Source organism: Heterodontus francisci, chromosome 3 (assembly GCF_036365525.1).
Source record: "Heterodontus francisci isolate sHetFra1 chromosome 3, sHetFra1.hap1, whole genome shotgun sequence".
Lineage (NCBI taxonomy): Eukaryota > Metazoa > Chordata > Chondrichthyes > Heterodontiformes > Heterodontidae > Heterodontus > Heterodontus francisci.
Window position 1 is genome coordinate 202,475,049 of NC_090373.1, and position 25,307 is coordinate 202,500,355.

The following is a 25,307-nucleotide window of genomic DNA, read 5'->3' on the forward strand; positions in this document are numbered from 1 at the left end:
ACAGTGAATTGGATATACTGTCTTTTCCCCATCTGGGACCGGGTATCACAGTGCATTAGATACACTGTCCATTGCTCCCTCTGGGACCGGGTGGCACAGTGCACAAGATACACTGTCATTTCCCCCCCGTGACCAGTTGTCACAGTGCTTTAGATGCACTGTCCTTTCCCCCGTGACAGGATGTCACTGTACTTTCCCCTGGGGCTGTCTGTCACAGTGCCTTCGATACACTGTCCTTTCCCTCTGGGACGGCCTGATACAGTGCATTAGATATACTGTCCTTTCACTCCGTAACCGGGTGTCACAGCGCGTTAGATACACTGTCCTTTCCCACTAAGACCGGGTGTCACAGTGTGTTAGGTACAATGTGCTTTTCCCCCGGAACCGGGTGTCACAGTACATTACTTACATTGTCCTCATGCCCTCTTTGACGGGATGTCACAGTGAAATAGATATAATGTCCGTTCCCCCTCTGGGACTGGGTATCATAGTGAATTAGATACACTGTCCTTTCCTCCTTCTGGTATCGGGTGGTCCAGTGAGTTAGTGTCAAAATTTAATGAGGAGGGGGTTGAGTCATATTTTATCAAATTTGAGAAAATAGTTACCTGGCTAAATTGGCCAAAATAATTTTCGACTCTCCTCTTACAAGGAGAGTTCATGAGTCGGGTTTGTAAAGCTTTTTCCCTGTTATCAGAAGAATGTTCCTCTGATTATGAACAAACTTAAACTGCAATTCTAAATGCATATGAGCTGGTACATGAGCTGAAGCTTATTGACAGAAATTTCAACACACTCAGAAAATATTCACACAAACTTACATTGATTTCAAAATGGCTTTTGATCGCTGGATATGATCTCTCAAGCTGGAACTCTCATGATAATTTGAGAGTCTCAGAATAGCTTCCCCCCAAATAGTAAAAGAACCCACATTGATGAATAAAGAGTCACAAAAGTAAGTGAAGCAGCAAAAATGGCTGACAATTATGAAATCATTCACAAATCCCCAGCTCAGAATAAATTTGGGTCCAGTAACTCATACAAGCTAGGGAGAGATAGCAGGGATGCAGAGGAAGCAGTAATGGGCTGGAGAGAAAAGGAGAGTAGGGAAGGAAAACCTGACCAGTCTCTAACTTTTCAAAGAAGGAACCAAGGTGATAAACCAGTATGGGGTCTGTCCAGTGTGGCAAACCTGGGCATGTCCAGGCAAATTGTTGGTATGCCAAAAAACCAACAGGAGGCACTGCAGTCAAGCCCATGTCTGTGGCTTTGAACGTGGTCTGTGCTTTGATATAACTTAAGAGCAGAGCACATACCAGAATTTTTTACACAAAGGAAAAATGACTCCTTTTGTATCCCGCGCACCGGGCAAGGAAATAACCATCCTCAGGGATACCGATTGTTTTCTAACCCTACTGACAGCCAAATTTATAGATAGGCCACCTGAAAGCAGAACAAATACCATGCCATTGGTCAAAGGGCTTACTGGCAAATACTTGAAAATTCCCCGAGTTGAAGATTTCCTACAGAGTAAGTTGGTCTCCTACATTCATGGAGAAGACTCGGAGGTCGGCGTTCCGGACCTGTAAGTATAAAAAACTTACCTCGGGGATTCGTGGCCTACGTTCAGGGAGAAGACTCGGAGGTCGGAGTTCCGGACCGGTAAGTATAAAAAACTTACCTCGGGGATTCGCGGCCTACGTTCAGGGAGAAGACTCGGAGGTCGGAGATCCGGACCGGTAAGTATAAAAAACTTACCTCGGGGATTCGCGGCCTACGTTCAGGGAGAAGACTCGGAGGTCGGAGATCCGGACCGGTAAGTATAAAAAACTTACCTCGGGGATTCGCGGCCTACGTTCAGGGAGAAGACTCGGAGGTCGGAGTTCCGGACCGGTAAGTATAAAAAACTTACCTCGGGGATTCGCGGCCTACGTTCAGGGAGAAGACTCGGAGGTCGGAGATCCGGACCGGTAAGTATAAATAACTTACCTCGGGGATTCGCGGCCTACGTTCAGGGAGAAGACTCGGAGGTCGGAGATCCGGACCGGTAAGTATAAAAAACTTACCTCGGGGATTCGCGGCCTACGTTCAGGGAGAAGACTCGGAGGTCGGAGATCCGGACCGGTAAGTATAAATAACTTACCTCGGGGATTCGCGGCCTACGTTCAGGGAGAAGACTCGGAGGTCGGAGATCCGGACCGGTAAGTATAAAAAACTTACCTCGGGGATTCGCGGCCTACGTTCAGGGAGAAGACTCGGAGGTCGGAGATCCGGACCGGTAAGTATAAATAACTTACCTCGGGGATTCGCGGCCTACGTTCAGGGAGAAGACTCGGAGGTCGGAGTTCCGGACCGGTAAGTATAAATAACTTACCTCTGGTAAAAAAAAACTGAAAAGTGACGTCACAGGAAAGCTGTGACCTGATTGGCTGGTAGGGAATTTGTACTGAATTTGAAAATAAAACTTTGATAAAAATTGATTAAAACCCTAATTAACTAATTAATAAGTAGAGTAACTAAACCAGAAAGAGGAGATTACTGTATTTACTTAGCATTTAATATTTATAGTAGAAATCTAGCACGAGGGACCATATAGTTAATTGCAACAACTTAGTAAGGATTTAATAAGTATTTATTTATTTTATATTAATTAACTAATTAGTGCTAGAAATGTCAGTTAGAGGGGTGAAGTGCTTCACCTGTGAGATGTGGGAAGTCCGTGACGCTTCCAGCGTTCCGGACGACTACATCTGCAGGAAGTGTACCCAGTTGCAGCTTCTCACAGACCGCATGGATCGGTTGGAGCGGCAACTGGATGCACTTAGGAGCATGCAGGTGGTGGAAAGTGTCATAAACAGGAGTTTTAGAGAAGTGGTTACACCCAAGGTGCAGGCAGATAGATGGGTGACCGCTGGAAGGGGCAGGCAGTCAGTGCAGGAATCCCCTGTGGCGATTCCCCTCTCTAACAAGGATACCGTTTTGGATACTGTTGCGGGGGATGGCCTATCAGGGGAAAACAGCAGCAGCCAGAGCAGTGGCACCACGGCTGGCACTGTTGTTCAGCAGGGAGGGACAAAGCGCCGAAGAGCAATAGTTATTGGGGACTCTATAGTCAGGGGCACAGATAGGCGCTTCTATGGACGTGAAAGAGACTCCAGGATGGTATGTTGCCTCCCTGGTGCCAGGGTCAAGGATGTCTCTGAACGGACAGGGGGCATTCTGAAGGGGGAGGGTGAACAGCCAGAGGTTGTGGTACACATCGGTACCAACGACATCGGCAGGAAGAGTGATGAGGTCCTGCAGGGGGAGTTTAGGCAGTTTGGTAGAAAGTTAAAAGACAGGACCTCGAGGGTTGTAATCTCAGGATTACTCACTGTGCCACGTGCCAGTGAGGCTAGAAATAGAAAGATAGTGCAGCTAAACACGTGGCTGAACAGCTGGTGTAGAAGGGAGGGTTTCAGATATCTGGACCATTGGGATCTCTTCAGGGACAGATGGGACCTGTACAAGAAGGACGGGTTGCATCTAAACTGGAGGGGCACAAACATCCTGGCTGCGAGGTTTGCTAGCGTCACTCGGGAGGGTTTAAACTAGTGTGGCAGGGGGGTGGGAACCAGAGCAGCAGGACAGCAAGTGAAATAAATGAAGGGGAACTAGTAAATAAGGCCAGTAAGACTAAGAGAAAGAGCACGCAGGGAGATGTTGCGGAGCACAGCGGGACTGGTGGTCTGAAGTGCATTTGTTTCAATGCAAGAAGTATAACAGGTAAGGCAGATGAGCTTAGAGCTTGGATTAGTACCTGGAACTATGATGCTGTTGCTATTACAGAAACTTGGTTGAGGGAAGGACAGGATTGGCAGCTAAATGTTCCAGGACTTCGAAGCTTCAGGCGGGATAGAGGGGGATGTAAAAGGGGTGGGGGAGTTGCATTACTGGTTAAGGAGAATATCACAGCTGTACTGCGGGAGGACTCCTCGGAGAGGTCATGCAGCGAGGCAATATGGATGGAGCTCAGGGATAGGAAAGGTGCAGTCACGATGTTGGGGGTTTACTACAGGCTTCCCAACAACCAGCGGGAGGTAGAGGAGCAGATATGTAGACAGATTTTGGAAAGATGTAAAGGTAACAGGGTTGTAGTGGTGGGTGATTTTAACTCCCCTATATTGACTGGGAGTCACTTAGTGCTAGGTGCTTGGATGGGGCAGAATTTGTAAGGAGCATTCAGGAGGGCTTCTTGAAACAATACGTAGATAGTCCAACTAGGGATGGGGCCATACTGGACCTGGTATTGGGCAATGAGCCCGGCCAAGTGGTCAAAGTTTCAGTAGGGGAGCATTTCGGGAACAGTGACCATAATTCCATAAGTTTTAAGGTACTTGTGGATAAGAATAAGAGTAGTCCTCGGGTGAAGGTGCTAAATTGGGGGAAGGCTAATCATAACAATATTAGGCAGGAACAGAAGAATTTAGATTGGGGGCAGCTGTTTGAGGGTAAATCAACATCTGACATGTGGGAGTCTTTCAAACATCAGTTGATTAGAATCCAGGACCAGCATGTTCCTGTGAGGAAGAAGGATAAGTTTGGCAAGTTTCGGGAACCTTGGATAACGCGGGATATTGTGAGCCTCGTCAAAAAGAAAAAGGAAGCATTCGTAAGGGCTGGAAGGCTAGGAACAGACGAATCCCTTGAGGAATATAAAGACAGTAGGAAGGAACTTAAGCAAGGAGTCAGGAGGACTAAAAGGGGTATGAGAAGTCATTGGCAAACAGGATTAAGGAAAATCCCAAGTCTTTTTATACATATATAAAGAGCAAGAGGGTAACCAGGGAAAGGGTTGGCCCACTCAAGGACAGAGAAGGGAATCTATGTGTGGAGCCAGAGGAAATGGGCGAGGTACTAAATGAGTACTTTGCATCAGTATTCACCAAGGAGAAGGACTTGGTGGATGATGAGCCTAGGGAAGGGAGTGCAGATAGTCTCAGTCATCTCATTATCAAAAAGGAGGAGGTGTTGGGTGTCTTGCAAAGCATTACGGTAGATAAATCCCCAGGGCCTGATGGGATCTACTCCAGAATACTGAGGGAGGCAAGGGAAGAAATTGCTGGGGCCTTGACAGAATTCTTTGCATCCTCAATGGCTACAGGTGAGGTCCTGGAGGACTGGAGAATAGCCAATGGTGTTCCTTTGTTTAAGAAGGGTAGCAAGGATAATCCACAAAATTATAGGCCAGTGAGCCTTACGTCAGTGGTAGGGAAATTATTAGAGAGGATTCTTCGGGACAGGATTTACTCCCATTTGGAAACAAATGGACTTATTAGCAAGAGGCAGCATGGTTTTGTGAAGGGGAGGTCGTGTCTCACTAATTTGATTGAGTTTTTTGAGGAAGTGACAAAGATGATTGATGAAGGAAGGGCAGTGGATGTTATCTATATGGACTTCAGTAAAGCTTTTGACAAGGTCCTGCATGGCAGACTGATACAAAAGGTGAAGTCACATGGGATCAGAGGGGAGCTGGCAAGAGGGATACAGAATTGGCTCGGTCATAGAAGACAGAGGGTAGGAGTGGAAGGGTGCTTTTCTGAATGGAGGGATGTGACTAGTGGTGTTCCGCAGGGATCAGTGCTGGGACCTTTGCTGTTTGTAGTATATATTCACACTTAGAATATTGCGTGCAATTCTGGTGGCCACACTACAAGAAGGACGTGGAGGCTTTGGAGAGGGTACAGAAGAGGTTTACCAGGATGTTGCTTGGTCTGGAGGGCATTAGCTATGAGGAGAGGTTGGAGAAACTCGGATTGTTTTCACTGGAACGACGGAGGTGGAGGGGCGACATGATAGAGGTTTCCAAAGTTATAAGCGGCATGGACAGAGTGGATAGTCAGAAGCTTTTTCCCAGGGTGGAAGAGTCAGTTACTAGGGGACATAGGTTTAAGGTGAGAGGGGCAAAGTTTAGAGGGGATGTGTGAGGCACGTTCTTTACACAGAGGGTGGTGAGTGCCTGGAACTTGTTGCCGGGGAAGGTGGTGGAAGCAGATACCATAGAGACGTTTAAGAGGCATCTTGACAAATACATGAATAGGATGGGAATAGAGGGATATGGACCCCGGAAGTGCAGAAGGTTTTAGTTTAGGCAGGCATCAAGATCGGCGCAGGCTTGGAGGGCCAAATGGCCTGTTCCTGTGCTGTACTGTTCTTTGTTCTTTGTTCTTTGATAGTGACAGTTGGGATCATTCCAAGTTTACCAATGCAGAGGGTAGACCTATTGCTGGGCAATGACTTGGCTGGAAGTACAGTATTGTACCCAGATGGTCCAGAACTGTCCACAGAGACTGGAGAAACTGAGGGGAGCAAATAAAACCCTCGACAGATGCAGCGGGCTTGGGAAGTTCCAAAAATTCTGCAGGGTGCAATAGAGCCAGAAGATTTTAAAAAGGCCCAGATAGATCCAACAAAAAATAAAGGAGCAAAGATAAAAGTGGCAAAAGTTGAAGGAAAAGCACCAGAAATATAGTGAGCTGAAACTTTAAAAAAATATTTTAATAGGGATGAGGAAAGTTTCCAAACAGGAAAGCCAAGAGTGAGGGAAATGCCTCACCTTGTTGAAGTGCCACAGGGAAGCTAGACAACTTCCTGTGAGCAGTAGTGTCCCAGAGGACATGGGGCAGATTAGGGAAACATCTATCTGTGAAGTAAAAGGGAAGATAACATACGCCAAAGTGAACCACACTTGTGAAAATCACAAGAAAACTAAAAGTGAGGTCAATATGGATCTACCCACTGGAGAATCAAACAATCAGGCTCCAACTCCAAAACTAACTAAACCCAACAATTTATATTCATAACTTCGCCAGAACAAGGAGCAGGAAGAAATCCTAGATGCCTCACAAGGGCTAATAAACAATTTATCACTCACTATCAACCTCGAAATAAGAACTCTCCATGTGCCAGAACCTGAATGGTTAAAGCTATGTATTGTGGAAGCAATAGTAAAGTGGTTAAAACTTGTACAGACAGGGAACCTTGTAACCAGCAGTAACAGAAATTTGCATACTATAAGCTTCCACAACAATGACATGCTTATGGAGATTAATGTCCCTGAAGTAGTGGAAACTGATGTGAGAGAAACTGGAACCCCATTTGAAAACACGCAACCAAAAGAGATGCAGTTTTTTAAATGGCATCTCATCCAAAGGTAGGATGATAAAAAAAATTAAATTTGAAGATGAAATTGCTGTTACCAGTAATGCCGGCTGTAGCAGTTGTAAGATGGAGGAGTGAATGAAATGAAAGTGCAGTAGTGTGACTCAATATCTTCTTTCCTTCTAAACCCAAAAAAACAAACAACACAAAATGAAATCCAAGGAATTTCATTTTGTCCCTTTTAGGGCTGAGGGGGGGGGGGTGTCATGCATACATGGGGTTGAATTTTATGAGCCCTCTGGTGTTGGAGGTCATGGCGGGGGGGTCCGGAACATTCTTCAGGGAGAAGCCTGCCATGACCTCTGAAGCCGTGAAGGCCATGCCGCATTTTACCGGCAGCGGCGAGGCCTCGGTGTGCCACCCCCTCGTTTTGCAGCCAGGCGGTGGGGCCTTCATTTGCATTGCGAAATGTATGCAAATAAATATAATTAAACATACCTAGACCGGGCGGCCATCCCACACAGATATTCCGGTTGGTGACCGGAAGTCCCTCGCCTTCCGACCCCTGTTTGGGGATTCAAGGCGAGACACTGGTGGGGAGGGGGGAGGAGTTCAATTTTTAGGTCGGGAGGTGGGGGAACGGAGGGAAGTTACTCCATTGGCTGTGGGGATGGTGGGAAGGGGTTGAAGGGCAAAGATCATTGGGGGTGAAAGGTCGGCATACTACAAGCAAAATGGTTTTTCGGGGGGAGAGGTAAATAAATTTATTGGTTTATGATTGGGGAGGTGGAAGAAGAGCTTTTATCTATACTTTAATGTTTTTACATAAATTAAAGTTAATGGTCACTTTAAAATTTAAAATTGCCAGTAAGGTCTTTAAAAATGGCGCTGGTGCCTGCGCGGTGGCGCCAGATGCCATTGCCTGGTATGGAATGGCTGCCCCCTCTCCGTCATCAGGGGCGACTGCTATCACGTCTTCCACTTAAATGAGCCCCTGCACGAATTATCGCGAGGGCTCAGCGACGGCGAATCCACGCGAGCAGACCATCGAGATCAGAGTACACTGCTGCGAATTGCAGCCTGCTCATAAAATTCAGCCCAAGAAGTGAGATGATACAAAAGTTATGAAGAGTTATAAAAACTAACCTTGTCTTTAAAAAGGGAGGAACATAGCAACATCAGAACAGGAGTAGGCCATTCAGCCCATCGAGCCTGCTCCGCCATTCAATACGGTCATGGCTGATCATCCACTTCAGTGCCTTTTTCCCACACTATCCACATATCCCTTTATGTCATATTGGTGTTTAGAAATCTGTCAATCTCACTTTAAACATACTCAATGATTGAGCTTCCACAGCCCTCTCGGGTAGAGAATTCCAAGGATTCACAACCCTCTGAGTAAAGAAATTTCTCCTCATCTCTGTCCTGAGTGGCTTCCCCCTTATTTTGAAATTGTGTCCCCTGGTTCTACACTCCTCTACTGGGGGAAACATCTTAGCTGCATCTTCCCTGTCTATTCCTTTAACTATTTTGTAGGTTTCAATGAGATCACCTCTCATTCTTTGAAACCCCAGAGAATACAGGCCCAGTTTCCCCAATCTCTCTTCATAGGACAGTCCCGCCATCCTGGGAACAAGTCTGGTGAACCTTCGTTGCACTCCATCTATAGCAATCATATCCTTCCAAAGGTCAGGAGATCAAAACTGCACACAGTACTCCAGGTGCAGTCTAACCAAGGTTCTATACAATTGAAGCAAGACTTCACTACTCCTGTACTCAAATCCTCTTGTGATAAAGGCTAACATACCATTAGTCTTCTTAATTGCTTGCACCTGCATGTTAGCTTTCAGTGACTTATTGACCAGGACAACCAGGTTCCTTGTTCCATCTACACTTTCTAATCTCTTACCATTTAAGAAATACTCTGCACATCTATTCCTCCTACCAAATTGGATAACCTCACATTTTCCCACATTATATTCCATCTGACACATTCTTGCTCACTCACTAAATCTGCCCAAATCCCCTTGAAACCACTTTGCATCTTCCTCACAACACACATTCCCACCTAGTTTTGTGTCATCTGCGAACTTGGAAATATTACATTTGGTCCCCACATCCAAGTCATGGATATATATTGTAAACAGCTGGGGCCCAAGTACTGATCCTTGCGGTAGTCACTAGTCACAGCCTGCCAATGCGAGAATGACCTGTTTTTTCCTACTCTCTGTTTTCTGCCCGTTATCCAATTCTTAATCCATGCCAGTATATTACCTCCTATCCCATGTGCTTTAATTTTGCTAACCAACCTCCTGTGGGGGACTTTATCAAAAGCCTTCTGAAAATCCAAGTATACCATGTCCACCAACTCCCCTTTATCAATTCTGTTAATAACATCCTCAAAAACCTCCAACAGGTTCGTCAAACATGATTTCCCATTCATAAATCAATATTGACTTTGCCCAATCAGATCATTATTATCCAAGTGTTCATTTATCACATCCTTTCAAATAGATTAAAACATTTTCCCTACTGCTGATGTAAGGCTAACAGGTCTGTAGTTCCCTGTTTTCTCTCGCGCTCTCTTCTGAAATAGTGAGGTTACATTTGCTACCTTCCAATCTGCAGGAACCATTCCAGAATCTATAGAATTTTGGAAGATGATTACCAATGCATCCACTATCTCCATAGCTACCTCTTTCAACACTCTGGGATGTAGAATATCAGGTCCTGGGGACTTATCAACTTTCAGCCCCATTAATTTCTCCAATACAACCTTCTTACTAATAATAGTTTCCTTCAATTCCTCATTCCCCCTAAACCCTTGGATCTCTAATTCTGGGAGATTTCTTGTATCTTCCTCAGTGAAGACAGACACAAAGTAATCATTTAGCTTCTCTGCCATTTCTCTATTCCCCATTATAAATTATCCTGACTCTGCCTGTAATGGACCCACATTTGTCTTCGCCAAACTTTTCCTTTATACGTATCTATAGAAGCTTTTACAGTCCATTTTTATGCTTTTAGCTAGTTTGCATTCATATTCTATTCTCCCTTTCTTTATCTGTTTCTTGGTCCTCCTTTGCTGTATTCTAGAATCCTCCCAATCCTCAAGTTTACTACTATTTCTGGCAACTTTATTTATCTTATACAATCCTTAACTTCCTTTGTTATCCACTGTTGACTGCTTTTACTTTTGGGGTTTTTGTGCCTTGAAGGAATGTATAATTGCTGTAAACTATGTAATAATTCTCTGAAGATTATCCATTGTCTATGCACTGTCATACCTTTTAATGTATTTTCCCAATCCACCTCAGCCAATTTGCCCCTCATACCTTCACAATTTCCTTTGTTCAAATTTAACACTATGGCTTCAGATTGAACTACCTCACTTTCAAACATAATGTAAAATTCTTTCATATTATAATCACTCATCCCTAAAGGTTCTTTTACAACAAGATTATTAATTAGCTCTTTCTCGTTGCATAATACTAGATTGAAAATAACCTGTTCTCTCATTGTTTCCTCAACATACTGCTCGAGAAAACCATCCCGAACACACTGCAGAAACTCATGCTCCACAGCATTAGTGCTCATTAGGTTTCCCCAGTCTATGTGCAGATTGAAGTCACCCATAATTACAGAGGAGAACTCCAGATCCTCTTGGCACACAAGAAAACCTGAAAAATACATTTGAAACTTACCTACTTGGCCTCTCTTGGTCCAGGATCCGTTTCCCGTCATATTTTACCTGATGGGAGCAGATGTTGCTCCTCCCCATCCCCCTATCACTCAGGCTTGTGGCTGATTTGCTGATTGGGTTCTGATAATATTCTCAGACCTGATCTGCATATTTAACACAGACCGCGCTTCTTTCCTGAAATGTTAACTCTGCTTCTCTCTCCACAGATGCTGCCAGACCTGCTGAGTATTTCCAGCATTTCTTGTTTTTATACCATGCTTCTTTCCTGCGTGTTTCCCATTTTCCTGCTGAAAAGAATAAGTTAATGTGAGATGGGGTTGGGAGGTGTGGTGAAATACTGGGAAGGAAGCAGGATAGGTGGAGGGAACTGACATCAGTTACTTAACTGCCTCCCCCAGCTCAATTTCCACTAGGTCGGGGCAGATAAAACTGGAGCCCGGTGATGCTTCATAATTGTAAGGAAGCAGTCAGCCTAAAACAGTCAGTGAAATAAAGGAGTTGTATAGAGTTGAGGAATAAAATACTGTATAGAAACAGCTCAAGACCTTCAATGAATTTATTAAATAATAAAAGAACAGATTGCCTCAGTTTTGATGAACATTTTTTTATTCTGACTAGCAGATGCAGATAAGCCTATTAGGATAGTGCCTTGAAATTCAGCTGCATTACTGCTAAATTATCTCAGGGTCTAAAAGACATTCTCCCCCGACTCAAACAACTGTTATTTTACTTAATATCACAGAGCAAAGCTGCCCCTCTCAGGATCCAGTGGTCAGGTGGCTGGAGTGTTTTCAGACAGAGGGCAGTGATGAACGTCAGATCTGTGCGCTGTGGTTTCTTATAGACTGGACAAATGTATAATTTGGGATCCTTGGGTGCAGTGGAATTTATGGCAAATATATAGACGACGGGTAGCATTGTAAAGAGAACCTTGGCAGTTGATTCAGTCAGCCGGGTATTTCTCCTGTCCCAACCCGCTCCATCCAGGTAAAGGCCATAGATGTACACTCCTTCCTGTCAAACAAGCATGGAGAGGATAAATGTTAGAAAAACATTGGCTGAAAGATAGAAGCGTGGGAATTTACAGCACAGAAGGTATCCATTTGTCGAATTGTGTAGGTGGTGGGTCTTTGCTGGAACAATTCAAAACTAACGTCTGCTGCCCCATTCTCAACAGCCTTTCATTTTGCATTTTTCTCATCCAGTTTTCCCTTAAAAGTCCTACTCAATAACATGTGGAGACTTGTGCCAAAATTGGTAGAGCCATCCCACACAAGAGACAAGCAACAGCCTGGCATAGTCATAGTCAACATTGACTCTGGACCCCATGAAGTCTCATGGCATCAGGTCAAACATAGGCAAGGGCACCTCCTGCTGATTATCACCTATTGCCCTCCCTCAGCTGATGACTCAGTACGCCTCATGTTGAACCCCACTTGAAAGAAGCACTGAGCATAGCAAGGACACAAAATGTACTCTGGGTGGGGACTTCAATGTCCATCAGCAACAGTAGTTCGGTAGCACCACTGCTGGTCAAGCTGGCCAAGTCCTGAATGACATAACTGCCAGTCTTGGCCTGAGACAGGTGGTGAGAGAACTGCAAGACGGAAAATCCTACTTGACCTCACGCTCACCAATCTAACTGTTACAGATGCATCTGCCCATGACAGTATTATTAGGAGAAACCATCACACAGTCCTTGTAGAAATTAAGCCCCATCTTCATACTGTGTATACCCTTCATCCCTCCAATGTGTTGTGTAACACTATCACCGTGCCAAATGTGATAGATTCAAAACCAATCTAAGAGCTCAAAACTGGGCATCCATGAGGTGCTGTGGGCTATTAGCAGCAGCAGAATTATGTTGAACCACAATCTAATCTCATGGTCCGGCATATCTCTCACTCTACCATTACCACCAAGCCAAAGGATCAACCCTGGTTCAGTGAGGAGTTCTGGGGAGCATGCCTGGAGCAGCATCACCCACACCTAAAAATAAGGTGCCAAACTGGTGAAGTTGTGACACAGACCTGCATGCATGCTACACAGCAGAAGCAGCATGTGTTACAATCAGCTATTCATGGTTTGTGTTAATATTTGTATTTGGAAAATTAAATGCATAGCTGTAAGGTAATTGAAATTCCAGAATTTAAAAGGTTGCAGGACCACCCAAGAGATTTTATTTCAAAGATTTTTCCATTTGTACCGACAGAGACAAAGTTAGAGGGGTGAGAGTCATAAAACAGCAGGTGGTCTTATTTAGCTGGGGAACTGTAGCCAGAAAGTCTGGAAGCAACTGTCCTGTCATTGTTAGCAATATAAATTATTCATGAGGGCATCAGAGATGAAAGAGATATTTTGGAGTTGGAGGTAATTAGCTTAAATTGCTCTCTGGGCCATCCCAAATGTACCATTGCTATGGAGATAGATGATACAGGGAGATGCCTGTTGGTCAGGTGTTTTATCTTTGTGTTTTGCTCACAGACAGGTTTTTGAAAGTCAGTTGGCTTTGAAAACAGCCAGACTTCGGAGCAAAGGGCTATCAGGAATCAGGGGTGTTTCTGATTTGAGTAAGACTATGCTCATGCTGGAAATCCAGATTTGTGAGGTGTTGCAAGAGAGCTGGAGGGTAACCAGCCAAATGCTGGAGGGAGAATCCCCAGGAGATCTCAAACCTCAGACGATAGCTGAGAAACTAAGGAAAATTGAAGTGATTCCTAAGAGTTGTGGTACACTTTGGATTGGTCCCTGGAGAGGTGAACAAACACCATGATCCTGTAAAGTATAAGGGAACTCATGGGTTGAAGTAAACGTTTAACAGGGTGTTCCTTTGATATTTAGAGTTTAAAGTATATGCCTGCATGTTTTGTTAAGATGTTATGCTTGAAGAATATGATTTCAAATTGTAGTGTTATGTTACAGATACTGCGATGTATCAGGGAGGGGGAAAGTTACCTGGACACCTTGTTCCAGAAGGCAATCACACCTCAAGGATAGGATCATCTGATTTGGTCAGTAGTCATGGAAAGGATATGACTTCGAGTGAGGGAGATATGGGAATCGAGAAGGCAGAAATGGAGGAGCCTCAGCCCTTGCAATTGTTCAACAGGTTTGAGGTTCTTTCAGCTTGTATGGATGAGAGTGAAGGCTGCAGGGTGGTTAAGCAAACTGACTATGGTAGCGTGGTAAAGGATGCCATTCAAGCCGGGAGTGTAAAACAGAAATGTAGTGGGTGGTAGGAGATAGTGTAGTCAGAGGGATCGGCACAGTTTTTAAAAAATTCATTCATGGGACGTGGGCGACGCTGGCCACAGAAGGTGGTGGTGAGCTGCCTTCTTGAACCGCTGCAGTCCATTTGGGGTAGGTATACCCACAGTGCTGTTAGGAAGGGAGTTCCAGGATTTTGACCTAGCAACAGTGAAGGAACGGCGATATTGTTCCATGTCAGGATGGTGTGTGACTTGGAGGGGAACTTGCAGGTTGTGGTGTTCCCATGTATTTACTGCCCTTGTCCTTCTAGTTGGTAGAGGTCGCGGGTTTGGAAGATGCTGTCTAAGGAGCCTTGGTGCATTGCTGCAGTGCATCTGGTAGATGCTACACACTGCTGCCACTGTGCGTTGGTGATGGAGGGAGTGAATGTTTGTAGATGGGGTGCCAATCAAGCGGGCTGATTTTTCGTGGATGGTGTCGAGCTTCTTGAGTGCAGGAGGAGCTGCACCCATCCAGGCAAGTGGAGAGTATTCCATCACACTCCTGACTTGTGCCTTGTAGATGGTGGACAGGCTTTGGGGAGCCAGGAGGTGAGTTACTCGCCTCAGGATTCCTGGCCTCTGACCTGCTCTTGTAACCACAGTATTTATATGGCTACTCCAGTTCAGTTTCTGGTCAATGGTAACCCCTAGGATGTTGATAGTGGGGGATTCAGCAATGGTAATGCTGTTGAATGTCAAGGGGAGATGGTTAGATTCTCTCTTGTTGGAGATGGTCATTGCCTGGCACTTGTGTGGCGCGAATGTTACTTGCCACTTATCAGCCCAAGCCTGGATATTGTCCAGGTCTTGTTGCATTTCTACACGGACTGCTTCAGTATCTGAGGAGTCACGAATGGTGCTGAACATTGTGCAATCATCCGCGAACATCCCCACTTCTGACCTTATGATTGAAGGAAGGTCATTGATGAAGCATCCTAGGACACAACCCTGAGGAACTCCTGCAGTGATGTCCTGGAGCTCAGATGATTGACCTCCAACAACCACAACCATCTTCCTTTGCGCTAGGTATGACTCGAGCCAGCGGAGGGTTTTCCCCCTGATTCCCATTGACCTCAGTTTTGCTCGGGCTCCTTGAGGCCATACTCGGTCAAATGTTCTCTGCAGCCAAGAGGGAGAGTCCAGAAGGATGTGTTGCCTGCCCAGTGCCAGGGTTCGGGACATCTGCTCTGGGCTGGAGAGGAACTTGCAGTGGGAGGGGGAGGATCCAGTTGTCGTGGTCCACATAGGTACCAAAAACATAGACAGGACTAGGAAAGAGGTTCTGCATGGGGAGTATGAGCAGCTCGGGGCTAAATTATAAAGCAGAACCTCAAAGGTAATAATCTCTGCATTATTACCTGAGCCACAAGCAAATTGGCATAGGGTAAATAATACTAGAGAGTTAAATGCGTGGCTCAAAGATTGGTGTGGTAGAAATGGGTTTCGATTCTTGGGGCACTGGCACCAGTACTGGGAAAAGTAGGAGCTGTACCGTTGGGACGGTCTTCACCTGAAATTTGCCGGAACCAGTGTTCTGGCGAGTCATATAACTAAATAGTGGGAGTGAGGGATCATGTGAGAGAAGATAGGATGAATTAAAGAGGGAGGACAATGCAAGAGACCAAGGTGACAATAAGGGAAATAATAACCAGAGCGTGACACGAAGGGGCAGAATGTACAAAATTAAGAGTGTGCAAACAGCTAAGGCTAGAGGTTTTGTAAATAGTAAAAAGACAGAACTAAAGGCTCTGTATTTGAATGCACATAGTATTCGTAACAAAACAAATGAATTAATAGCTCAAATAGAAATGAATATGTATGATCTGTTAGCCATTACAGAGACATGGCTGCAAGATGACAAAGGCTGGGACATGAATATTCAAGGATGATGACATTTTGGAAGGACAGGAAACTCGGAAAAGGTGGAGGGGTAACTCTGTTAGCTAAAGATGACATTAGTACAATAGGGAGAGGTGACCTTAGTTCTAAAAATCAAGATGTAGAATCAGTTTGCGTAAAGATAAGAAATAAAGGTCGGAAGTCACTTGTGGAAGTAATTTCTAGGCCCCCTAATAGTAACCACGCTCTAGGACGGGGTATAGAGGAAGAAATACTGGGGGTTTATGAGAAAGGTACAGCAATGAGAAAGGTACAGTGGGCTGCACAGTGGCGCAGTGGTTAGCACCGCAGCCTCACAGCTCCAGCGACCCGGGTTCAATTCTGGGTACTGCCTGTGTGGAGTTTGCAAGTTCTCCCTGTGTCTCCGTGGGTTTCCTCCGGGTGCTCCGGTTTCCTCCCACAGCCAAAAGACTTGCAGGTTGATAGGTAAATTGGCCATTATAAATTGCCCCTAGTATAGGTAGGTGGTAGGGGAATATAGGGACAGGTGAGGATGTGGTAGAAATATGGGATTAGTGTAGGATTAGTATAAATGGGTGGTTGATGGTCGGCACAGACTCGGTGGGCCGAAGGGCCTGTTTCAGTGCTGTATCTCTAATCTAATCTAAATGCTGGAATCTATTATGAAGGAGGTTATTGTAGGTTATTTAGAAAATCTCAATGCAATCAGGCACAGTCAACATGGTTTTGTCAAAGGGAAATCGTGTTTGACTAATTTATTAGAGTTCTTTGAGGAAGTAACCAGCAACGTGGATAAAGGGGAACCTGTGGATGTTGTTGACTTGGAATTCCAGAAGGCATTTGACAAGGTGCCGCATCAAAGGTTACTAAACAAAATAAGAGCCCATGGCATAGGGGATAACATATTAGCATGGATAGAGGATTGGTTAGCTAATAGGAAACAGAGAGTAGGCATAAATGGGTCATTTTCGGGTTGGCAAGCTGTAACTAGTGACGTGCCCCAGGGATCAGTGCTGGGACCTCAACTATTTACAATTTATATCAATGACTAGCATGAAGGGACCAAATTTATGGTTGCTAAATTTGCTGATGACACAAAGGTAGGTAGGAAAGTAAGTTATGAAGAGGGTAAAAGGAATCTGCAAAGGGATATAGATAGGTTAAGTGAGTGGGAAAAGATTTGGCAGATGGAGTATAATGTGGGAAAGTGTGAGCTTATCTACTTTGGCCGGAAGAATAGAAAAGCAAAATATTATTTAAATGGAGAGAGATTGCAGAACTCTGAGATGCAGAGGGATCTGGTTATCATAGTACAAACAAAACAAAAAGTTAGTATGCATGTACAGCAAGTGATTAAGAAGGCAAATGCAATGTTGTTGTTTATTGCAAGGGGAATGGAATTAAAAGTAGAGATGTCTTGCTACAGTTGACCAGGGCATTGATGAGATCACATCTAGAGTGTTGTGTACAGTTTTGGTGTCCTCACTTAAGAAAGGATATCATTGCATTGGAAGCAGTTCAGTGAAGAGTCACTCAACTGATACCCGAGATGAGAGAGTTAAGTTATGAAGAAAGGTTGGACAGATTTGGTCTGTATTCAATGGAGTTTAGAAGAATGAGAGGTGATCTTACTGAAACATTAAAGATCCCGTGGGGACTTGACAGGGTGGATGTGGAAAAGATGATTCTCCGAGTGGGGGAGCTACCACCTTCTCCCCTGCCAGATCATTACCTGTCCACAGGCAAACTAGGGACAATCCCTACGGTCACCGGTCCCGAAACTAGGTCACACTCCAAGTGCACCCAGTGTAAAGGTACAGGCATACACTACCCTCCAATACCATTCACCACCATTCTGGTCTTCACTGCACTCTCTGGGGGAAAGGTCAGGCCTTTTCCCAGTAAAAAGGGATCTGGTGGCCCCTGTATCCATGAGGATTACTATTGGTTTGCTTGCCCCACTTGAGGGGTATGGGGTTACTCTCCCTTCAGACATAAAATCTTGATAACCTTCAGGAATCCTATTAAATTTTTCTGTACTCACAATAGTACGTTTTCTGGGCCTTCTTACTGCTGCAGTTAAAGCCACAGCTTGTTCAGCTGTGTTTTGCATCAGGGTCCTTTCTCCTTCACTGAGCGGGTGTGCCCTGATTAACCCTACAGGCTTTCCCTGTAGTTTCCAGTAGTCAGGTCTTAGACGACCTGCTTTATTGCAATGGAAGCACATAGGTCTCTGGTTCTCACTTCTACTTACAGCACCTTCCTTTTTGGCTGGCAGAGGCCCCCCTGTGTCTCCTGCTTTTCTCTCTCTCCCAGGACTGCCTGGGCTTCCATCACCTTCCCACCTTTTGCCCTTTTCGGATTTGTGGGGGTGACTAGGAAAGGTTTTCCCCTGGGGAACCGGATTGTATATTGGAGCAAACTCTTCAGCCAGAATGATGGCTTGCCTTGCTGTATGATCTTTTTGTTCCTCTACATTAGTCTTTATGGAGAGTGGGAGAGAGTTTTTAAATTTCTGTAGCAGAATTTCCTCTCTGAGGTTTTCATAGCTGGGCTGTACTTTAAGAGCCTTCAACCACTGGTCAAAAGCCAGCTGCTTACTTCTCTCAAACTCCAAGTAAGTTTGATCAGCTTGCTTTCTGAGGGTTCGAAACTTTTGGCGGTAGGCTTACGCTACTAGTTCGTATGCCCCGACGATAGCATTTTTTGTCAGTTCATAATTGGATGAACTCTCATCTGGCAACATGGAATAAACTTCATGGGCTTTTCCTGTGAGCTGACTTTGCAGCAGAAGAGTCCAGGTCTCAATCGGCCACTTTAACTGCCTTGCCAGTTTCTCAAAAGATACAAAAAGTGTTTCTACAACTCCCTCATTGAATTTCGGGATCAGTTGAGAAAATTTTAACAATTCAGTACCCAGCCCCGAATAACTATTCTCCATATTGGCCATGCTGTCACTGGGGTTACACTGTCGCTCCCTTGCTAACTCAAGCCGCCTCAGCTCTCTTTCATCACATTCCGTCTGAAAGGTTCTTTCTCTCTCTCCTCTCTCTTTTTCTTTCTCCTGTCTCTCCCCTTCTCTCTCTCTTTCCCTGTCTTCTAATTCAAGTTTCCTCTGTTCCAATTGTATCTTTGCTCTCAATACTCTGTCGGAGTCTATTTCTAATCCTGTCTCTGCTTCTTCGGATTCGAGGGAAAAAATGGTTGGCCACTCGTCTTAGGAGTTCCAATTTCCTAGCTTTGGCAAGGACAGCGATCCCACACTGCTCAGCCATGTTCCTCAACTCTTCCATAGACAGTTCCCTTTTCTCCCAAGTTACTTCACCCTGGCTTGGGGAGTTACTGGCTTCAGTCGCAGACATGTTAGTATTCTAGCACACATAACCTGCATTGAAATTTTTTCTCTTTTTGATTGGGATCAACTTGACCTCCCACTTCCAATTTCTCGTTTGTCTGTGGATTCAATCCGGGACACTAGCCCCCAAATTTCTGTTACAACCAGGTGAGAAAGAAGTCTAGGGGTTCCCTCTCAGCCTTTTCCTGGTTTGGCTGTAACAGGGTTTAATTTTTAAAACACCATGTTTTAACTTCCCCTCAGTGAGTCCTTGCTCACTACTATCTAATTGTAATGGCAAAGATATCAACCAGACAGGTTTTCTCAGATTTAAACAAGAAAGTTTATTAACCTGAAAACTCTAATTCAGTTAAAACTACTAGAAATACACGATGCGATCACACTTGCATGCATACGCCATAAACACACACACACAAATAGAAACAGCGGAGGAGAAAGAAGGGGAAAGGTTTGAAGTAAGAGCTTGAGTTTAATTACTGGTTTTGAGTTGAATGTAAAGTCTTTGATTGAAGTTAAGTCTCCCAGTTCTCATTGGAGCCCAGTGCACACTTTCAAACTTGTTTTGCTGACCTTTAGTTTTGAGGCTTAAGTTCCCACTTCCGTGGGAAGGGAGAGAGAGAGGGAGAGACTATCCTTCTCTGTTGTCTTCAAATTGCAGTCTCTACCAAAAACTGTTCTATGAGCACAATTCAATTAACTCCAAATTGTCCAGCACGTTAGTCATGTGACTAACTCCTTGTTTGGAACAACCTCTCCTGCTGTTTGTGAATTTCCCCAAAGCTTAGCAGACACTCTCTAACAAAGGGACGAAGGGCCTGTTTCAGTGCTGTATCTCTCTATGACTCTATGACTCTCAGTGGGGGAGAGTTGGGTGGTGGAATGCTCACTTTTACACATTCAAAAGCCATCTGGCTAATTGAATCAGGGAGGCACTCCCATTGTCTTCTTCAGGCAACTGTCTTTTAGAATGCAAATGTGCAGCCATGTGTTCAGCCACTGTTGTGGTCTTTTTAAACAAGTTATTTCAAGTCCCGTAACAGTTCAAAATTAATGATCCATATGATGAAATTAATATGTCTCATTTTGGCAGATGTGGTTTTCATCACACCCTCTACAAGGCACAAGTCAGGAATGTAATAGAATACTCTCCACTTGTCTGGATGAGTTCAGCTCCAACAACAATCAAGAAGCTCAACACTATTCAGGACAAACAGCCTGCTTGATCCGCATTGCGGCAGGAGTTCCTCAGGCCTACCCCAACCATGTTCAGCTGCTTCATCAATGACCTTCCCTCCATCATAAGGTCAGAAGTGGGGATGTTCGCTGATGATTGCACAATGTTCAACACCATTTGTGACTGCTCATACAGAAGCAGCCCATGTTCATATGCAGCAAGACCTGGACAGGCTTGGGCCGATAAGTGGCAAGTAACATTTGTGCCACACAAGTGCCAGGCAATGACCATCTCAAAAAAGAGAGAATCTAAACATCTCCCCTTGATGTTCAATAGCATTACCATCACTGAATCCCCCATGACCAACATCCTGGGGGTTACCACTGACCAGGAATTGAACTGGACCAGTTACATAAATACTGTGGCTACAAGAGCAGGCCAGAGGCTGGGAATTCTGTGGCAAGTTACTCACCTCCTGACTCCCCAAAGCCTGTCCACCATCTACAAGGCACAAGTCAAGAGTGTGATGGAATACTCTCCACTTGCCTGGATGGGTGCAGCTCCAATAACACTCAAGAAGCTCAATACCATCCAGGACAAAGCAGCCCGTTTGATTGGCAACCCATCCACAAACATTCACTCCCTCCACCACCGCACAGTGGCAGCAGTGTGTACCATCTACAAGCTGCACTGCAGCAACTCATAAACCTCTTTTGACAGCACCATCTAAACCCACGACCTCTACCACCTAGAAGGATAAGGGCAGCTGATGCATGGGAACACCAACACCTGCAAGTTCCCCTCCAAATCACATACCATCCTGACTTGGAACTATATTGTCGCTGGGTCAAAATCCTGGAATTCCTTTCCTAACAGCACTGTGGGTGTACCTATACTGCAGTGGTTCAAGAAGGCAGCTCACCACCACCTTCTCAAAAGCAACAAATGCTGGTCTTGCCAGTGATGCTCACATCACATGAACAAATAAAAAAGAATACGATATGGCACCAGGCTGTCTCAGCACTAAATTGATATGCTCTGTGAGCATTTTATGTTGCATACAAATTTCTCCTCCATATTTCAATAACAGTATCTAATTGCCTGCAGTATTTTGCTGTGCTCCTCACTCCAAACTCCGTTCCCTAGCTACCGACTCCATCCCTCTCCCTGGCAATGCTCTGAGACTGAAGCAGTCTATTTGCAACTTTGGTGTTATATTTGACCTTGAGATGACCTTCCAAACACATATTTGTACCATCACTAAGACTGCCTATTTCCGTAACATTGTCTGACTTCATCGCTTTCTCAGCTCATCTGCTGCTGAAACCCTCATTTATGCTTTGTTCCATCTAGACTTGAGTATTCTAATGCACTCCTGACTGGTCTCCCACATCCTACCGTTCATAAACTTGAGGTCATCCAAAACTCTGCTATCTATGTCTTAACTCGCACTAAGTCCCATTCATTTATCACCCCTGTTCTCACTGACCTACATTGGTACCTGGACTTTTTTTTCAAAATCCCTCCATGGACTGGCCCCTCCTTATCTCTATAATCTCCTGCAGCCTCACAACTTTCCAATGTATCTGCACTTATCTAATTCTGGCCTCTTGAGCATCCCTGATTTTAATTGCTGCACTGTTGGTGGCTGTGCCTTCAGTTGCCTAAGCTCTGGAATTCCCTCCTTACACCTCTCCGCCTCTCTAACTCTCTTTGCTCCTTTAAGATACTCCTTAATCAAGCTTTTGTTCATCTGAACGAATATCTCCTTATGTTGCTTCATAATGCTGCTGTGAAGGTCCTTGGGACATGTTATTGTATTTAAAGTGTTATATAAATATAAGCTGCTGTTAAGCCAAACTATGAAGTGGAGCAAACTGAGTGAATGTGATAAACAGGATGGTCAGGCAATGCCCTTCTATTAGTGTTGCCAACTGTCCAGGAGTCTCCAGGAATGAAAGCTTACTCTTCTGAACACTGCTGTGAGCAAGCCAGAAGAAAGATCATTGGGACATTCAAAACATGTGTGTTATTTTAAAATTATTTTCACACACATTTGTTTAAGCTTGGAAAATGTTGGTGATGGGAAAATGCAGCTGTCTGACCAGCAGGAAAGTAGGAGATGAGAAGATATACTTCCAAGGCTAGAGTTGGAAACCCTTCTCACCATGGAATCTGAATTGAACTTTCCAACCATGGAACTAACTACAGGCTATAAATTACTGCATACATACCAGGGGTGCTACTTTGATCTCATCTTTCATCAGTTTTGTTACTTCGTTGTGTAGAGTGACACTGTCCAGTGCCCAGCCTTTATGTGCACGGGTTACTTCCTGTCTCATAGCAGTTAAGAATCCTGTGTACAGAATGAACAGTTTATTTATTTTCATTTCAAGGCAATATAATAAATATAAACCCCATTTTGCTGTTTTTGCAGTGAGTGGAATACAAACCAACTTGAATTGTCGAACAAATTTGATTGATTTTTTGAGGAGGTGACTAGATGTGTAGATGAGGGTAAAGCAGTTGATGTAGTCTACATGGACTTCAGTAAGGCTTTGGATAAGGTCCCGCATGGGAGATTGGTTAAGAAGGTAAGAGCCCATGGGATCCAGGGTAATTTGGCAAATTGGATCCAAAATTGGCTAAGTGGCAGGAAGCAGAGGGTGATGGTCGAGGGTTGTTTTTGCGATTGGAAGCCTGTAACCAGTGGTGTACTGCAGGGATCGGTGCTGGGACCCTTGCTGTTTGTAGTGTACATTAATGATTTAGATGTCAATATAGGAGGTATGATCAGTACGTTCGCAGATGACAAGAAAATTGGTGCTGTTGTAAACAGTGAGGAGGGAAGCCTCAGATTACAGGACGATATAGTTGGGTTGGTAAGATGGGCAGAGCTGTGCCGAATGGAATTAATCTTGAGAAGTGTGAGGTAATGCATTTTGGGAGGACTAACAAGGCAAGGGAATATACAATGGATGGTAGGACCTTAAGAAGTACAGAAGGTCAGAAGGATCTCGGTATACTTGTCCATAGATCACTGAAGGCAGCAGCACAGGTAGATAAGATGGTTAGGAAGGCATATGGGATACTTGCCTTTATTAGCTGACGCATAGAATACAAGAGCAGGGAGGTGATGATGGAGCTGTATAAAACGCTAGTTAGGCCACAGCTGGAGTACTGTGTACAGTTCTGGTCATCGCACGATAAGAAGGATGTGACTGCACTGGAGAGGGTGCAGAGGAGATTCACCAGGACGTTGCCTGGGCTGGAGCATTTCAGTTATGAAGAGAGACTGAAAAGGCTAGGGTTGTTATCCTTAGAAAAGAGAAGGCTGAGGGGGGACATGATTGAGGTATACAAATTTCTATATGTTAGATAGGAAGAAACTTTTTCCCTTAGCAGAGGGGTCAATAACCAGGGGGCATAGATTTAAGGTAAGGGGCAGGAGGTTGAGAGGGGATTTGAGAAAAAATGTTTTCACCCAGAGGGTGGCTGGAATCTGGAACGCAGTGCCTGAATGGGTGGTAGAGGCAGGAATCGTCACAACATTGAAGAAGTATTTAGATGAGCACTTGAAACGCCATAGCATACAAGGCTATGGGCCAAGTCCTGGAAAATGGGATTAGAATAGTTGGTGCTTGATGGCTGGCACAGACATGATGGGCTGAAGGGCCTGTTTCTGTGCTGCATAACTCCATGACTCAAATTCTAATTCACAAAGTATTGCAATACATTTACAGCACAGAAAGAGGCCATTCAGCCCAGCTGGTCAGATAGAGTCATAGGGCTATGGGTCCTGACAATATTCTGGTAATAGTACTGAAGACCTGTGCTCCAGAACTTGCTGCACTCCCAGCCAAGCTGTTCCAGTACAGCTACAACACTAGTATCTACCTTGCAATGTGGAAAATTGCCCAGATATGTCCTGTACACAAAAAGCAGGACAAGTCCAACCCGGCCAATTACCACCCCATCAGCCTACTCTCAATCATCAGTAAAGTGATGGAAGGTGTCATCAACAGTGCTATCAAGCGGCACTTGCTTAGCAATAACCTGCTCAGTGACGCTCAGTTAGGGGTCTGCCAGGGCCTCTCAGCTCCTGACCTCATTACAGCCTTGGTTCAAAGATGGACAAAAGAGCTGAACTCAAGAGGAGAGGTGAGAGTGACTGCCCTTGACATCAAGGCAGCATTTGACCGTGTATGGCATCAAGGAGCCCTAGCAAAACTGAGGTTAATGGGAATCTGGTTGGAGTCATACCTAGCGCAAAGGAAGATGGTTGTGGTTGTTGGAGGTCAATTACCTGAGCTCCAGGATATCACTGCAGGAGTTCCTCAGGGTAGTGTCCGAGGCCCAACCATCTTCAGTTGCTTCATCAATGACCTTCCTTCAATCATAAGGTCAGAAGTGGGGATGTTCGCTGATGATTGCACAATGTTCAGCACCATTTGTGACTCCTCAAATACTGAAGCAGTCCATGTAGAAATGCAACAAGACCTGGACAATATCCAGGCTTGGACTGATAAGTGGCAAGTCACATTTGTGCCGCACAAGTGCCAGGCAAAGACCATCTCCAACAAGAGAGAATCTAACCATCTCCCCTTGACATTCAATGGCATTACCATCGCTGAATCCCCTACTATCAACATTCGAGGGGCTACCATTGACCAGAAACTGAACTGGAGTAGCCATATAAATACCATGGCTGCAAGAGCAGGACAGAGGCTAGGAATCCTGTGGCGAGTAACTCACCTCCTGACTCCCCAAAGCCTGTCCACCATCTACAAGGCACAAGTCAGGAGTGTGATGGAATACTCTCCA

The 25,307-nt window shown here is 44.8% G+C and overlaps 1 protein-coding gene across 1 annotated transcript in view; it reads right to left on the minus strand.

Moving 5' to 3' along the window:
• Positions 1-11,569: 11,569 nt before the first annotated feature.
• LOC137367180 (dynein axonemal heavy chain 8-like) overlaps positions 11,570-25,307 on the minus strand; it is a 2,531,605-nt gene continuing 2,517,867 nt past the window's right edge. Inside the window, exons 164-166 of the mRNA XM_068028616.1 lie at positions 22,730-22,839; positions 12,320-12,331; positions 11,570-11,857 (exon numbers count right to left, since the gene is read on the minus strand). Of these exons, the coding sequence (XP_067884717.1) occupies positions 11,570-11,857; positions 12,320-12,331; positions 22,730-22,839 (410 nt within the window). The remainder of the gene's footprint in view (positions 11,858-12,319; positions 12,332-22,729; positions 22,840-25,307) is intronic.